Source organism: Agelaius phoeniceus, chromosome 10, assembly GCF_051311805.1.
Source record: "Agelaius phoeniceus isolate bAgePho1 chromosome 10, bAgePho1.hap1, whole genome shotgun sequence".
Classification (NCBI taxonomy): Eukaryota; Metazoa; Chordata; class Aves; order Passeriformes; family Icteridae; genus Agelaius; species Agelaius phoeniceus.
The window spans coordinates 11401048-11418230 of record NC_135274.1 but is presented as its reverse complement, the minus strand read 5'-3'; the positions used below and the strand labels follow the sequence as shown (position 1 = coordinate 11418230).

Here is a 17183-nt window from a genome sequence, read left to right as displayed (position 1 = left end):
GCTGCTGGGGCCCGGCCTCGCCCGCCATGGAGGCAGCGCCGCGCCGAGTCCTCCCTCCCGCCAGGCCCCTGCTGGGGACCGGCCGCGCTGGCAGCGCCGGGGCCGCGTCTGAGCCCGAGGAGCGGAACGAGCCCCGGGCGAGGCGGGCGCGGCCCCACGGCCGCAGCCACAGCGCCCCCGCTCCCCTCCCCTCCCCTCCCCACGAGGCCGGCGGCAAGGGCTGCGGGTAGGCGGGAGCATCTCCCCGCCCGGCCGGGCCCAGGAGCCGCCACACTGCAGAGGCCGCCGACGGCGGGCATAAAAAACACGGCGCTGAATAGCGTCTACGCCTCTTTACTACGCGCCGCGCCCCAGCCCGGCCGGGCGCCGCCGCAGCCGTGACGGACGGGCGGCGGCACCAATGGGGGCGCGGCGGCGGCGGCCCCGCGGCCGCGCTGAATGAGGGCAGGGCGGAGGGCGGAGCGGCGGCGCTGGCCGGGAGCCCGGCGGCGGCTCCGGGGATGGTCCACGCACTGGCGCCGTCACGTGTTGTTCTCCTTGGAGTGAGCCTGAGCCGCGGCGGCGGGCGGAGGGGGCTGGACTGCCGAGCGCGGCCCCCGCCGCCTGTTTTGGTGCGGGGCGCCGGGGAACTCCGAGGAGAAGCCGGCGGAGAAGGAGCCGCCGCGGCGGTGCACGCTCCCCCGGCGGGCTGGGGCACGGGAGGGGGCCGCGCCGCCGGCCGCTGAGGCGCTGCCGACTGGAATGAAGAGGAGGAGGAAGAGAGGATGTTCCTTCGGCACTCGGGCTTGCCTCCCCTCCCGCCGCTGCCGGGCTGCGCCGCGTGTGGAAATGGCACTTTCTCTGCCTAACGAGATGGGACTGAATGGGGTCGCCAGCCTCCTCCGCACGCACGAGCGGGAGCAGCAGCCTCGGCGCTGATATTTGGGGAAGGGGGGTTGTATTGTGGGCGGCATTTTTCTTTTAATTTTCTCTTTTTTGAGAGGAGAGCGAGAGAGGGGAGAGCAGCGTGTATTTTTGGGTGCAAACCCCGGACTTTGCAAAACAATCTCCGCCCCCGAGAGGATATTTAATCTGCAACAGAGATCGCTGCTCGCGGAGGCAAACTTGGAGCCGGGGAAGGGGTGCAGGGAGCGGAGGAAAGGGACCCGCGCCCCGTTACCGCCGGAGCCCGACCCCTGCAAGGGAAGATGCGTTTTTCATTCCCGGCTGCTCATTTTGGGACGAGACTTTCGTCTGGACTGATCGGGACTGGACTTTTTAAGGACGAGTTGACGCGTCTAAACGCGATTTGGGCATAAACAGCAACACAAACTCTGATTTGGTGCTGGAAGCTGCCTCTGCCACTGAACAGCTGCTCTCACCCTGCTTCTGTCCCTCCCCCGTCCCGTTCTCAAAAGAGGATCCTGAGCTATTTTGCCTTTTTTCTTTTTTTTCTTTCCCCTTTTTTTTTTTAATTGTTGTTGCATGAATTTTATTTTAGGTGGTTGCCTTTCCTGGCTGGCTTGGCTGTTTTGGGGTCTTGCAGACTGTGAGCTGCAGTAACAACTCCACCACCTCTCATCATGGCCAGCCCCACGGATAATAACGAGGGCTTCTTCTCAGATGTCAGAAAGGTGGGTTACTTGCGCAAACCCAAGAGCATGCATAAACGATTTTTCGTGCTGAGGGCAGCCAGTGAGTCTGGACCCGCCCGGCTGGAGTATTATGAGAATGAGAAGAAATGGAGACACAAGTCAGGGGCCCCCAAGCGCTCCATCCCACTAGAAAGCTGCTTCAACATCAACAAACGGGCTGACTCCAAGAACAAGCACCTGGTGGCCCTCTACACCAAGGACGAGCACTTTGCCATTGCAGCTGACAGTGAACCTGAGCAGGAGAGCTGGTACCAAGCACTGCTGCAGTTGCACAACAGGGCCAAGGGCCACCATCACCTCCATCACCATCACCACCACCACCACAGCGATGTCACTTTTGGAGGCAGCAGCACAGGACTGGGGGAAGCAGGTGAGGACAGCTATGGTGAGGTAGCCCCTGGTCCAGCTTTTAAGGAAGTTTGGCAAGTAATTCTGAAGCCTAAGGGCCTAGGCCAGACAAAGAACCTGATTGGCATCTACCGCCTGTGCCTGACTAACAAGACCATCAGCTTTGTAAAGCTGAATTCAGATGCGGCTGCTGTGGTGCTGCAGCTGCTCAATATCCGCCGCTGTGGTCACTCTGAGAACTTCTTCTTCATTGAGGTGGGACGCTCAGCTGTCACCGGACCTGGTGAGTTCTGGATGCAAGTGGATGACTCAGTGGTGGCACAGAACATGCATGAAACTATCCTGGAGGCCATGCGAGCCATGAGTGAGGAATTCCGGCCCCGTAGCAAGAGCCAGTCCTCCTCAAACTGTTCCAACCCGATCTCTGTCCCCCTTCGCAGGCATCACGTGAACAACCCTCCACCGAGCCAAGTGGGGCTCAGTCGGCGGTCCAGGACTGAGAGTGTCACGGCCACTTCTCCTGCCGGTGGTGGAGGTACAGGTGGCAAACCCAGCTCTTTCCGGGTTCGAGCATCGAGTGATGGGGAAGGCACAATGTCAAGACCTGCCTCTGTGGATGGCAGCCCAGTTAGTCCCAGTGCTAACCGGACTCACTCACACAGACACCGTGGCAACTCCAGGCTCCATCCTCCACTCAACCACAGCCGGTCCATCCCAATGCCTTCCTCACGCTGCTCTCCTTCAGCCACCAGTCCAGTCAGCCTGTCATCCAGCAGCACTAGTGGCCACGGCTCCACCTCAGACTGCCTGTTCCCACGAAGGTCTAGTGCTTCAGTTTCTGGCTCTCCTAGTGATGGTGGATTTATTTCTTCTGATGAGTATGGTTCGAGCCCGTGTGACTTTCGCAGCTCTTTTCGCAGTGTAACCCCTGATTCATTGGGACACACCCCCCCTGCCCGGGGTGATGAAGACCTCAACTACATCTGCATGGGAGGGAAGGCCACCTCTTCTTGCTGCAGCCTGGCAGCACCCAATGGCCATTTCATCCCACGCACCTGCCACCCTCAGCAGCAGCCCCGCTATCCTAGTACACCCTGCTGTCCTCGAGGTGGTAGTGAGGAGGTTGCTGACTTGGAGAAGGCATTCAGAAAGCGGACTCACTCTGCAGGCACTTCGCCCACCATCTCCCACCAGAAAACACCCTCACAGTCTTCAGTGGCCTCCATTGAGGAGTACACGGAGATGCTGCCTTCTTACCCCTGTGGCAGCAGCAGGCTGCCCTCCTACCGCCACTCAGCCTTTGTGCCCACTCACTCCTACCCAGAGGAGTGCCTGGAGATGCACCACATGGACAGTGGCCATCATCGGACCAACTCTGCCCCACACACGGATGATGGCTACATGCCCATGTCGCCCGGTGTAGCCCCTGTGCCCAGTGGTGGGGGGCCCCCCAAGGGTGGTGACTATATGCCCATGAGTCCCAAGAGTGTGTCGGCTCCGCAGCAGATCATCAACCCTGGCAGGGGTGGCCGCCACCCTCCAGCCACAGTGGACTCTAATGGCTACATGATGATGTCCCCCAGTGGCAGCTACTCCCCCGACAGCAGTTCTGCGGGCTACGGTAAGATCTGGACAAATGGTGCCGGCCACCACCCAAAACTCTCAGTGGAGAGCAACGAAGGGAAGCTCCCCTGCGGCGGCAGCGACTATATCAACATGTCCCCAGCCAGCGGCTCCACCACCAGCACTCCGCCCGACTGCTACTTCGGGGCTGCGGGGCAGCCGGGGGTCGAGGAGGCGGCCACCGTAGCGCACCACAAACCCATCTACTCCTACTTCTCGCTGCCACGCTCCTTCAAGCACGTGCACCGGCGGGGCGGCAGCAGGCCGGCGGGGACAGCCGAGGAGGGCAGCCCTCAGCCCCGCATCGCGCTCGGCTCCAGCCGCCTCCTTTACGCGGCCGAGGATTCGTCCTCCTCCACCAGCAGCGACAGCCTGGGCGGCGGCGGCGGCCCCGAGGGCGGCCCCCCGCCTCAAGCGCAGCCCCCGCGCAAGGTGGACACAGCCGTGCAGACCAAGGGCCGCCTGGCGCGACCCACGCGGCTGTCGCTGGGTGGCCCTAAGGCCAGCACCCTGCCGCGGGCCCGGGAGCAGCCCCCGGTGCTGCTGCCCCCGGAGCCCAAGAGCCCCGGCGAGTACGTGAACATCGAGTTCATCGCCGGCGAGAAGCCGCCCTTCCCCTCGGCTGCCCTGAGCATGGTCCTGCCGCCGCCGGGCAGCGAGGCCGCCGAGGAGTACATGAACATGGAGCCGGGCCCGCCGCGGGCCCCCTGCCCGCCCGGATTCGCCACCGCGCGGGCGGCCCGGCTCGGCCGGGACTACGTGGCGATGCAGCGGGGGGGCGCCGCGGCCGGCGGGGGCTCCTGCTCGGACTACGCGGACAGCCCGTCCCCCGGCTCGCCCGCCCGCCCGATCAGCTACGCCGAGGTGCGGGGGGGCCGCGCCGGCCCCGAAAAGCCCCCGCCGGCGGCCGCCACCGCTGCGTCCCCAGAGCTGCGGCGGCCGCCGGCCGAGCTGTCGGCGGCGCCGCCGCGCTCCTCCTCCCTGCTGGGGGGCTTGGGCGCGGGCAGCGCCTTCACCCGCGTCAGCCTCAGCCCCGGCCGCAACCAGAGCGCCAAGGTGATCCGCGCCGACCCGCAGGGCGGCCGGCGGAGGCACAGCTCCGAGACCTTCTCCTCCACGCCGAGCGCAGCCCGCGGAGCGGCGGGCGGGCTCGGGGCACCCTTCCCGTGCGGCAGCGCGGGGGGCGCCGAGGAGGTGAAGCGGCACAGCTCGGCCTCCTTCGAGAACGTGTGGCTGCGGCCCGGCGCGGGGGAGGCGGCCGCCCGCCGGGACCCGGGGGTCTCCCCCGCCCTGGAGAACGGGCTCAACTACATCGACCTGGACTTGGTGAGGGACTGCGGCCACCGCCGCCACCACCACCCACACGGCCCCGCCGAGGCGAAGCAGCCGCTGCCGCCGAAGCCCCCGGGCCAGCAGCGCGGGAGTGGCCACTGTGGCGAGGATCTGAGCGCGTACGCCAGCATCAGCTTCCAGAAGCGGGAGGAGATGTAGGAGCCGGGCGCCCGCCGGGGAAGGTGAGCCGGGACGGGGCGGGACGGGGCGCGGCTCCGCTCGGGGAGTGGAACGACCGCGGGGAGGGGGCGAGGGTCGGGGCTGCTTGTAGCGGTGCCTTCCCGCCAGCTGGGGCGGGCGGCATCGTCCCCCGGGGCAGCCAGGGGTTGAGTTGGTTTCATTGAGCCTTTTGGCCTCACTGCCGCATGTTTTAGTGGCAGAAGTGTCCCGGAGTGCAGCATCCCTGCGGGTGTCCCGCCGCTGGCCGGCACCTGCACGGGCTGGGGAATGCTTCCAAAGCAGCTTTGGACACTCCCGTTCAGCCGGGGATACAATACTCTGCTTACTGTGTTGCCACGTTTTTTTACTTTCCGAAATTAGCAGTGCTTCAAAAGTGTGTGGGAGAGGGGTGTGAAAGCGAGTCGCTTCTAGTATTGGGCTGGAAGCAGGAAACTCCCAGTGTAATCCTGATTTGGTCAGTGATTGTGGCCAAGAGTAGAGCAGTGAACCCTGCTAACGCGTGCATGGCTAAGGGCATCTACCTCACAGGGCTGTGACCAGTGTTAATTCAGCTTTGTTGGAGGAGCTGTGAGTTTGGAAACTTCAAAGCCTTTAGAGCATTGTATCTATCATTTGTGTTTCGATTGATGTCTGTGTGGCTGTCCCTCACCTGCCAGTGTTACAAACAGCACAAGAAGTGAGCCCTATGAACTGTGTTTTTAGCATTAACTAATGTGTTCTGCTTCTTCCTGAAGCTTTTAATTTTTAATTCGGGAAAAACTTCTGCCAGGCTGTTGCACGTTGATTACAGACATGTAAGATGAGTAGGGGCCTTGTTGGAAGCAGTGTGATGTTTCTGTTGAGTGGGAACTTCATGCAGCACAGAACAATGTATCTTGTTAAGAGCTCATAAAGTACAGCGCACCTGTGTCCTTTTATGAAAGGTGAAGAGTGCTTTGTTTTGGTGCAGGAGAGTACAGGCACATAGTTATCTAGTAAATTTTGTCACTCAGTTTTAACAGTTTCCTACATACCTGAGCAGCAGCAATCACAGTAGTTAAAGCAGTTACTATGACTATATGGGGGACATTAGGGGGTGAATCTCATACCACTGTTTACAGCATCTCAGTATTTGTGTCACCTGTTGGCTGTACTGAAGGGAACATTGAGAGCTGGTGTTGGTGTGATGTCTGGAATCATATGTTTTTCATGTTTAGGTGTTTTGCATCCTTATAACCTGAAAAAAAGCAAAACATTCTCTTCACATTTGCTGCTTGGCATTGCTGCTGTTGCCCATTAGAGCAAAGCAATATTAAGTCTTTGTCTTACATGATCTATGAATATTAGGTTAATTTGAAAGTTCGAGGTGGGACTTAGGATCGGTGCAAATATTGCCAGTCTGGTTCAAGTGGTAACTGGTAGGAAATGGTAACTTTTGTGGCTGACAGGACTGTGCTGAGTGTCACCATACATTATTTGTGACTAAATGTACACAAATTTACACAGCCACACCTTTTCTCAGTTCTGGCATGTGTTTGCAAGAGCCCTGTTTTTGCAGGTGGCTCTTGTTACTCTGGGAATCCATATCTGCTTAGGACAGCATTGGTGTTGTGAATTCTTCAGGAGGGGACTTCTGCCGGAGGATGCAACATGTTCTGTAGTTCAGTCACTTTGCTGGGAGCATCACTGCTCCCTCCCACCTGTGCAGGGGAGAATAAGTGTGAGAGAAGATCCTTGGTCAGTGGGTAAGTAAAGAATATATGAAGGGTATGAGAAGGCAGGTCTGGCAGGGAGCAGTGTCCTAAGTGCTTACACATTTTTTTCCAAATGCGCTGCTTTCCTTTTGCTGTGGATAACCTGTTTAATTGAGCTATGTGTCACCTTTACCTAAAAGCTGTGGCAATGCTCTCCATGGTGGTGTTAGGTAGATACCTGCTGTGATTATGCTGTTCAGTGAAAGATTAGGATGTGGAAGACCTGATATAAGAACTCACTGAAAAATACTATGCAGATGCTTTTAAGGGCAGGACTGTGTAAAATAGAGTGTAATAGAGTAATTCTTATTTGAAGTTGGTTCGTATTTCCCAAAATTTGGATTGGATTGAGGAGGCACAACTACTTCTGGGAGGCAAGGGAAGAATCAGTTTGTAATTATATGTGGAGTTTGAGCCATGGCTCTTCTCCCTTCCCACTATAAAGCTTTTTTGGTTGCTTGTAGCCTTCTCAGACATTAACTGTTGGGACTCTTGTTTCCCAGGTTAGATTTCTTGCTATCAACTGAAACTGCTCTTGTAAAATTCAGCCTGACTAGCTCATCTCTTGAGTGTGCTAAGAAAAGAAACCCAACAATGTTTTGTTCATACGAAACCATTTATACAGTGATTTCTTGACATGTGCTTGTACCTTTTCTGCTTTGGAGGTAAAACTTAGGTTTGGCAGGATACTTGTACTGTGTGGGTTGTACCTTATGCCATTCCTAAGAAAACCTGCCTGGAGCTGAATGATTTATGGGACTGATTGCACATGCCTGAAAAAGTTGTTGAGCACCTTCAGCTGAACCATTCACCTGAAAGCTCCGCAGTTCCCCAAAGCTTTGCCCGCCTTTCCCAGTGAGCAGCAGAGCAGGCTGTGCCTCCTTGGCCAGCTTCTCCTGTGCTCCTGGTGGCGGCTGAGGCTGTTCAGGCTGCAGCTGACAGCAGGGAGGTTGTGGTTGTGGTTTCTCCTGTTGGTGTCTGAGCAAGTGAAAGATGAAGGAAAAGCTACTTGGTGTGTTTGCAGGTACAGTAGAGAGGAGAAAACATCTGGAGCTGGGAAGGGAAAGGTGAAGCTGCAGGTTTCAGAGCAAGGGCTGGGGAAGGCTGCACTAAGTACTCTTAGTTACTCTTTCTCTTTACTCTCCCTCTCTTTCATGGGTTATTATTTACACTTTTAATCTCAGAAGTTGCACGGGGACTGTACATGTTGGTGTCCTTTTTCTCTCCATTGAACAATCTTCCACCCCATCCCAAATGCCAAAACTATCTGGATAGTGCTTGTTTTATCCGTTCTGGAATTTTCTGTTGTTGCCATCTACAAGACAATGACCCCAAATGTTGGCTGTTCATCTCCTAACAGTAAAATGTCTGCTGCTGCTTTGGTGCAAACTACCTGACTCCTGTCCTTTTCCCTGCTCCCCTGTCTTTTTCTGCCAGCTGCCTCCAAGTTGTTCAGGCATGAGATTCTGAAGTATTTTTAGTCTCTTTCAAGTGTAATTATTTCTTCTAACATTAGGATCCTGGCTGAAATAATCATGTTGTTTCCCAAATTTCATTGAAAAACATTTCTCTCTCACCCACAGAATTCCTCTGCACTCTCCAATCCCATTGCCTTCCCTGTCATATATTCTTGGCTGTTTCCCAGCAGCTGGCCCTGCCCTAGCTCTCTTCTTTTTTCCTGTTAGAAGTGCTGTAGTTTCAGTGCAGTTCTGTATGCTCTCCTGTCCAAACCTTTACCTCTGCTTTAGAGAACTGGGTACTGTTGTGTGTGTCTAGCCTAGCTGGTGACTCTTGGATCCTCTGATGAGTGGCCTTTTATGCTGTAGCTGGAAGGCTCTGTTGCTGCAGTTGCCAAGTTGTGCTGGGAAACACCAGCCCATGACATGGAAAAATTGAGGGGAGGGAGCAGCGTAGCCCGAAGGCGTTTTCCTCCTGCTTGGAGTTTTGCATGCACAGATGTGGTGGGCTGGTCCTGGCTAGGCACCAAGTGCCCACCAGAGCCACTCTATCACTCTCCTCCTCAGCTAGATGAGGGAGAAAAAGATAGAACAAAAGGCTCATGAGTTGAGATAAGGGCAGGGAGAGATCACTCCTCAGTTACTGTCGGCAAAACAGACTCAACTTGGGCAAATTAGTTTCATTTTTTACCAGTCAAATCAGAGTAGGATAATAGGAAATAAAAACTAAATCTTAAAACACTTGTCCCCCACCCATCCTTTCTTTCTGGGCTTAGCTTTACTCCCCATTTCTCTGCCTCTTCCCCACAGCAGCACAGGGTATGAAAATGGGGATTTTAACCAGTTAACGGCATGTTCTGCTGCTACTTCCTCTGCAGAGTAGTTTCCTGTATCCACAGTGGTCTCAGATATCCTCACTCCTCTCTCTGGCTGCAGTTGTGCAGTTTTTTCCTGTTCCTAAATACATGATCCCAGAGGTACTGCCACTGTCAGTGGCACTGCTTGGCCTTGGCCAGGTGCATCTTGGAGGTGACTGGCAATGGCTCTGTCACACTTGGGGGCAGCTTCCCTGAGGAACCACCTCTGTACCCCCCACTGCAAAACCCTGCACACAAACCCAAGAAAGCAGGTGAGCAGATGTTGTGGATATGCTGTGGATCCTGCTTTTGGGGTTGCTGTGAGAAGGCTCCTCAAATGAGCAGGGGTTTTGAAGATGAACTGCTGATAACTTGTGTTCTGAGTATACAGTCAAAAAATATTCCAAAAAGGAAACCATTAGATGTTGGCTCTGGAGAAACAGGAAATGCAGTAGCAGGACAGTAGAATGAATTCAGGTATCTTGCTTTGATCTCCAAAGCTTCAAAGCTTCATTTCCATTTTGTTGATGACTCTGAGAACTCCTGAATGTAAGTGCTAATAACATGGAATAGAATATGTGTAGTGTAAGCAAGTGGTAACTTGGCTCACTCTAGCTTTGATGCTGACTGTTTCACCCACTGCATGGGTGGTTTGGGGTTTTTTGGTGATGTAAGAAAAGGAAAAACAGTACAATGGGAATTCAGCACAAGGGCATCTATACGGTTGTTAGACCTTTTGCCTGTATCCAGTTAAAGCAAAACACTTCTAAGGGTAGAACTAAACTTTTGTGTGGAAATATGAAAATACACATGATGGTAAACAGAAAATTACTCATATCATTCTTGTTCTATATGCCTATTTGGGTTTTTTTTTCAGGAGACTGCTTGCTTTTTTAATTTATTTCCTTCACAGTTTTCAATAGTTGTGTTCTTTTTCTCAAGTTAAAAACTTAAGGTGGAACAACAGCAATTCATAAAATCATGGGATATTCTGGGTTGGAAGAGACCCACAAGGGTGCCAAAACAAGACTTGTACAGTTAATTTAAGTTTCTAGGGGCGAGTTGTTTCCCGAACTGAAGAACAGGAGTTTCTGTAGTTTTGAGTCAGCACCAAGGTAAATACCAGCATGTTATGAAAGTTTTTCATGCTTTGTGGGTATTACTGTAGACAAAACAGTGCATTTCTTACTGTATCCACACACCAGTTTTTCCCCACACCTAATTATTTGCCAAAATTGAGCCTGTGTCTCCACATAGTTGCATATTTGCAGTTCTCCTGTTTAACAAGACCACAAGCTTATAATTAATGTCTTTAGGTGTTTCTCTTTTGTTTTCCTGGCTTAAAAACTGAAACAGAATGATTTATAAACAAATTCATATGATCATGAGGTACTACCTGGACATCTTTAGCACATGGTTTTCACATTTAGTTAATGTTTAAGCTGGTTTTTGAATGTGGTTTAAATTTGAAAATGAAACAGGACATTGCAGGGTGAGGACGATGCTGATTTTTAATAGCAGCTGTAGGGAGATCATAAATTTCCTTAGATAACACTTGTAAATAGAGAATTACAGCTTGTTAATAAAATGCAGCAAGCAGCTGGGAATGGGAATGTAATTTGACCAATATCTTCAGTATGGTGCATTGTTAAAGGTCTACTTTATGATAGCTAAAATTTTATATTCACTAGGACTGCACAGTTTTCATGACTTTCTGAATACATGAGTGCAAGTACTGAAAGTAAATTTACTTGAATATTCTTTTGAACAAGTAAGTGTATAATAGCTTGTTTGTAAAGTGAGGGGTTTTTTTTCCAGTTTCTTGAAGCTCTGAAAATCTGTTCAGTACTGATTATTACATGAGTAAAGTCACATAAGCTTTAAAAATAATTTTGGTGTCCAGTAATATGGAAGAGAAACAGATATTATTTTCCAAAACTAATTTGACTTTAGGTTTAACTTCTGTGCCAAGTTTCCAGGAAAACTAATTATTGTGTTTGATTGACAGAGTTATGAAATACTCTTAAAGATGAGAGGAAAAAGGAGGGAAAGTTGTTCATGCGACCTGTGCTGTGACCAGGAGAGACTGGGGGCTGCTGACATGAGATAATGGGGAACCTGGGCTGAAGGCTGGGGAGCACTTACAGAAACTGGTATGGGAAGGAGGTGGAAATGAGAAAGAAATTACTGGGGGGATGCACAAACTATGGCAGGATGATGTAGATAGAGAGAATTGCAAGGTGTTTGTGATCTCAGGGGAACTGGGATGGGGATATTTGCAAGTTTGAGGATGAGTATAGAGAAGTGTGGAGAGCCTGGATATACACAAAGAGTTTGTTTTAGAGGTGCTCATTTTGCATGGTACTGCAGTTTTCTGAAGGTGTTTTTCCTTCTGTATTTTTTTGGATCTTTACTACAGGGATGAACGCTCTGCTTAGGAAGCACATGTAGTCCTTATTTGTTATTGGATTTTATTTTTTTTTTAGTATTTGGATATTCTGCTGACCTTAACAGGATGATTTGCTTAGTAAGGCAAGCAGAATTTACCTCCAGCTCTCCTTTCCTGAATTCTTTGTCTTGTAATCTCCCTGTCATGACCACAGCAGTAAACCACAGATACAAATCTGAATTAAGTACAAGATAAGTAAGTATGAGTGAATTTTAACATTAAAACTCCTTGATTTTATAAAATACATACAATAGAAGGAGGACTGTATTCACACAGGTTTTTTTAACTGCAGCATTTTCTTCTTTACACTCTACTACTTGGACAGTTATAAATTTGATTTGGGTTCATTAGTTTAATAATTTGTCTTATGGATTAGTAAGTATAGATTCTCTTACTTTTTAAAATTTAAATAATACATTGTAAAAGAAAACTTCAAATGACAAAGTTGTTGTGGCTTTTTAGAGCAGATATGGTTTTCATTTTGTGGTAAGAGCTGCCACACAAATATATTAATAGTGACTAATGTGTCTGATTCTGAACTTGTCAGAATGGTAAAAGCTGGCTTTTGGTCATCTGTACATGATCTGATGTGTTACAGTACCTGTTCATAAAAGTGAGTAGCATTATTCTATTTTTACATAATTCTGGGGCTTTGATAAGTGGTGGTTATTATTTTGACTACATGAAATAGAGATAGTGAAGGAGAGACATTGGTAACTTGAAAAAAAAAAGATTCACAAGTTTAACAGCTTTACTCTCTGCTTACAGAAATGATGTGAAATTTAACAAAAGCCAAGGTGTGAACAGATAAAGGAGATTTAAATAAGCCTGGCACTCTTAACTAACTAAAGGATGTCTTGATATATGTCTCTCTGATCATGCTTGACATATCTAGGTCATGTTCTCTGAAGACTATTATTAGAGATTTAACCTTGGGTAATTGTGAAGTGTAATTTCTTCAGAGTAATTTTTGATCAGGTAGATGAGACAGTGGAAGTTTGTGTGTGTTCAAGTGCTTGTAATAATTTGGGAGTCTAGTTGGAAGACCTGGGTTCAGCCACCTGAGCTGGAAGGTGAAATGTACTGTTCCATGGTCTATCATAGAAGATTTACCTGTGTACATTTTGTCAATTGTTGTAAAATTCTATTTTTTTGGAAGCTGGGAATGTGGAAGAAGTGGCCTGTTAAATTTTCAAATAAGATATGCTTCAGGAGGACGTTGTGCACCTTACAGCTACTAGAGCTGTTGAAGTGTACTTGCACATTTGAACTCTGTGGTGATATGTGTTATATAAGGGAGGAATGTAGAGTCTGGGAACATCTACAGCTTTAATTGACTGTGTTTCTTCTTCTTCTGCCTCAGCCCATCCCCTCCAGCCTGTGTAGGATTTGGACATTTTTAACCACTAGGGCACCTAAGGATTGCACATGCTTTCTTTGAAATACAGAATCTGTGTGAATAGGAAAAAAGGGAATTAAGTAGCAGCCTTGGTTCCTGTCTGGTTTCAGCAGTCTGGCTTTCAGTGTGGTGCACAAATATTTGTTAAGACATAACTATAGGGTAGGGACTCCATAAGCTGGATTTGCCAGTCAATAAAATACTTAACTAGTTTGTGCACAGGAGCCTTCCTTCAGTGGCACAGTTCCCTTAAGGAATAAAGAGCTTGAAGCTGGAGTGGAGAGACTAAGCCAGTCTGATTGCATGGGCTCCTTCTGCCCTTACTTCACTGAACTGTGGGATTAAAACCAAACTAAAACAAACTCTCCCATCATCCTCTAACCAGATCCTGCATGTCTGTACATCACCAGTGACATTCATGTAAATGCTGTGCTGAGAGTTGTGTGTCTTCACTGAGAGAGTAAAAGAACCTCAAGAACTGTACATGGGAGGTAGAAGATAGAGTTTGTCTCTCCTCTTACAGCACACCTCAGCTGAAGTCTTCTGTTTATCAGCTTGTAAGTGACTGCAAAGGAATGGAAGGGAAGCGAATAAAACACCATGGCTGGAGCTGTGACTTGTTTCAGGTCTGACCTGAGCTTCCTGTGCCCTGTGCTGGGTGAGAGATGCAAAGACACCTCAAGTGACAGCTGAGGTATGCCAGGGAGGGAATCTTTTAGATTAAAACGCTGGATGGTAATTAATCTTCAGCCAGCTGGTCTTCATTTTGAAGAGAAGATTGCTGTGTTAGAAAAGAGAATTTTAACACCTAGAGAGCAGGAAATGAGTGACAGGGGAGATGTTTTGGCTTTAGACAGACTCAGAGCTCGGCAGCCTCCTGTATGTGCTGCAGGGCAGTGCTGGTGTCCCAGTGAGTGATGCTTTGGCACTTTGCTGGAATTCCTTGGAAACTGCTAGAACAAGGAGACAATGGTGTTCCAGTAATTCCCAGTTTGGTTTGAGGGTTCCTGTGCAAGTGATTGACAAGGTGTTTGGGAGTCACTGTCAGCTGTGATGCTAGAGCCTTCACACTAACATAGGAGAAATACAGAAGCTCTTCTCTTTCCTGGAGAAGGCACAGATGTAACAGAATGGCCTTTGCTGTACCTGCTGTGTCACAGGGCTGGGAAAGTCTGCAGCCTTCCCTGCAGGGTAGAATGTGCTTTTTCATGGTACTCGGTCTCTGTGGTGATACCCAGGGAAATAAAGGTTGGGTACTTTGCTGAAATGATGGTGGCTGTTCCATTTCTGACTCCTGCAGGTGCTGTAGGTAAGTGATGGTGACATTGGCTGAGTGGTCTCTGAAAAATGGGATTAATTTTCATTTCCTCAGAAGAGTTTCTGCTGTCGTTATTAGTGATTCCTCTCCTGCAATTCCTGATCACCATTTCTGAATTACTTGTTACTTCAAAATAGCAAATGGGGCATTTATGGAGCAGAATGTTATATAATAATGAGGAGATAAACTAACAAGCTGTTTACTTAGTTGAGGTTATGACAACATTATCTTACTTTTTTCCCTATTTTGGAATTTATCCACAAAGATTTTTCTTTCAGAGTACACTTGTATTTCCTGGAAATGACCAACAGTTGGTAGCTCAGCTTGAAAGTGCAGTCCTTGAAAGAGGTAGGGCAGCTCAGCTTGCCACAGGATTCAGAATGGCTCTTAGATGTCAGTAAGGTAATGTATTCCTTGTTTTGATGGGAATGAAGATCTGTACTATGGCTACATGAAGGGAAAAATGAGCAATACTTGGCTTTTTGTAGCGATGGTAAATTCAAACGGAACCATTTTCATTTGGGGAAAGTGAAAGTGACTAATTGAAATCTTTAGAAGGACAAAAATATATTTTGGGTGAAAACAGCATTGTTAAAATTGAAAAAAAATTGCCTCTCTTTAACCTGTTACATTTACCCTGTTTCTCTTTTTGACTTCTTTGCTTGCAAAGCATGGGCACACTGTACCATCCCTTCATGCTTTGCCATGTTACAAAGTAGTATTTTTAGCATTTGGTCCACTTTTCTGTGTTGCAGATCACAGTTGTTTGTTGTTTTTTTTTCTTTATAGTGTCAACTAAACTAACAATTTTTTTTAAAAATTCTCTTTAAAAGAAAGGAAAATTCAGGAGTACTAAATAATTAATTGCTTGATTGCAGATAAGAAATGAAATACAGGTAAGGAAATCTTAGTTTAGGTGTACTGAAAATAATTGCAAACAAAGGAAACTGTTTATCTCCTGTGTGTGGTTCAGGAATCCCAAAAAGCAGGCTGGCTGGCACATCTGGGCTGGGCTCCTGCAGGAGCTTTGGGCAGGAGTAACCAGCTTGCTTTCCTGCAAAGGGGGGTCTCACCTGGGCTGCTTTCACTCCCATCTGCCTGCTCCACTGTTACTGTGGGCTGGTTCCAGTCCATGAAATGGTAACTGTAGTCAGGCTAGCCTATTCTGTAGTAGTTGTTTATATCTCCTCATTTTACACATAATGGCATTCAGATTTCTGAGAAACAACAAAATAAAATGTAGAAAGAGGAATTCAGTTTGTTTAGGAAGTTGTATGTTGAAAACTGTAAACATTTTTTTCTCGTTGAAAGTTAATATTTGTTCTAGTGTCAGTATTTTGGAAATAATCTTGTATTTTGTTGCAGTTATCATCATCTTGTGAACATGATGCATAATGTTCTTGAATGCCTTGGATATCTTAATATGGGTGGATAGCCATGTGTGATTTACATCTATCTTACCAGTTTGAGATCAAAACAGAGGCAGATGAAACTAAATAGAAGAGCAGTGATGGAAGCCAAACAGCTCCAGATCATCCCTTGTCCTTTTCCAGCTGCTGCGCACACTCCCTCCTCCCACAGCTGCTTTTTGGGAGCAGGAGTTAAAGAACGGTGCGCTGTGCACCAGCATTGGACTTTAAACATGTAAATGGTGCACTTTACTCTTCAATAGATTAACACAGCTGATCAATTCATATGCAAGGCAGTCTTGAATCCTTTAAACAATTTAAGAGTTCTTAAAAGTGAAACAAAACTCAAATGTATTTAATTCTGTTCTGTATGAAACTTCTTTATCTAGCAAGCTCTGCTAGAAGGGGAAAGCCCTGCTGAAGGTGTGCAGGCATGTAGCTAGGGCATGTTTTTTCAGGCCTTTGAACTAGGTTAGGAATGTGTCTCAAGATGGAAGAATGAATAGTTACTTGGTGCTTTTAGCCTCCGGGCTTGAAACTCGCAAGAGGAATGTTATTGTGTCTTCAAAGCCTGTTTCACACAAGCCTTTGTTGAGCAGGAACTTGGAGAGTCTTTGTATTATCATGCACACAACAAAAAGAGCCAGCCACCCAATTTGATCTAATTGGGCGGCAGTGGTGAGATGTTTCTTCAGTAGGAAGGCTCTTGAAAATGGGGTGCATATTTTAATTAGGAAATACCCTTTAGAGTGAAGGGATTGCCTACACAGACGTTTACCAGCTTGCTAAAACTCTAATTATACTGATGCAATTCCCCATATGCACATCCCCTCTTTTTCACCTCTTCCCTATGTAGTACTTTCCCAGGAAGAAAGCAAATATTTACATTTCTTTTAAATTCTGTTTGACCCTGAGGTGGTGGTAGCACATCCCTGGAGAAGGCAAGCTGAGGTTGAGAAAGTGGGGTGGTTCAGGTTGAAGTAATTTTTGTCTTGCTTTCTTAAAAATAAATCCGTATTCAGGACTAAATATGCTGTAATATATTAATACTACCTAAATTAAGACAGAACTTTCACTCAGTGTAACCATCAAATGTTTGGAGGAAATAAACCCATTGCTCTAGTGAACATGAGTGGGGTTTGAAGTGCTACAGCCTCACCTCTGAGAACAGCAGCTGCTTCAGTAGATACCCAGAGAAATTTATTTTCATTTTAGTGTGACTAGCCTAATGTTTATTCAAAACTGAATGAGATAACAGAAAATACAGGAAAACAGCTTTATTTTCTTAAGTTTTTTAGTAAAAGAACCCAAAGAACTCTACAAAATCAGAAATTTTGAATTCCACAGTAGCCAGCTTCACTCAATTTCACCTACTAAAGAGATGAGGCTTAAAAATAATGAAAAATTGTCTTTAAATGCAACATTTATTTTGTTAAGTAACTTC

General features: G+C 48.5%; 1 protein-coding gene across 1 annotated transcript in view; it reads left to right on the top strand.

The window, feature by feature from the left end:
• Positions 1 to 315: 315 nt before the first annotated feature.
• The window catches only part of IRS1 (insulin receptor substrate 1), a 49046-nt gene continuing 32178 nt past the window's right edge, over positions 316 to 17183 (top strand). The window contains exon 1 of the mRNA XM_054639270.2: positions 316 to 5119. Coding sequence (XP_054495245.1) covers positions 1563 to 5096 — 3534 coding nt within the window. The 5' untranslated portion in view covers positions 316 to 1562 and the 3' untranslated portion in view covers positions 5097 to 5119. The remainder of the gene's footprint in view (positions 5120 to 17183) is intronic.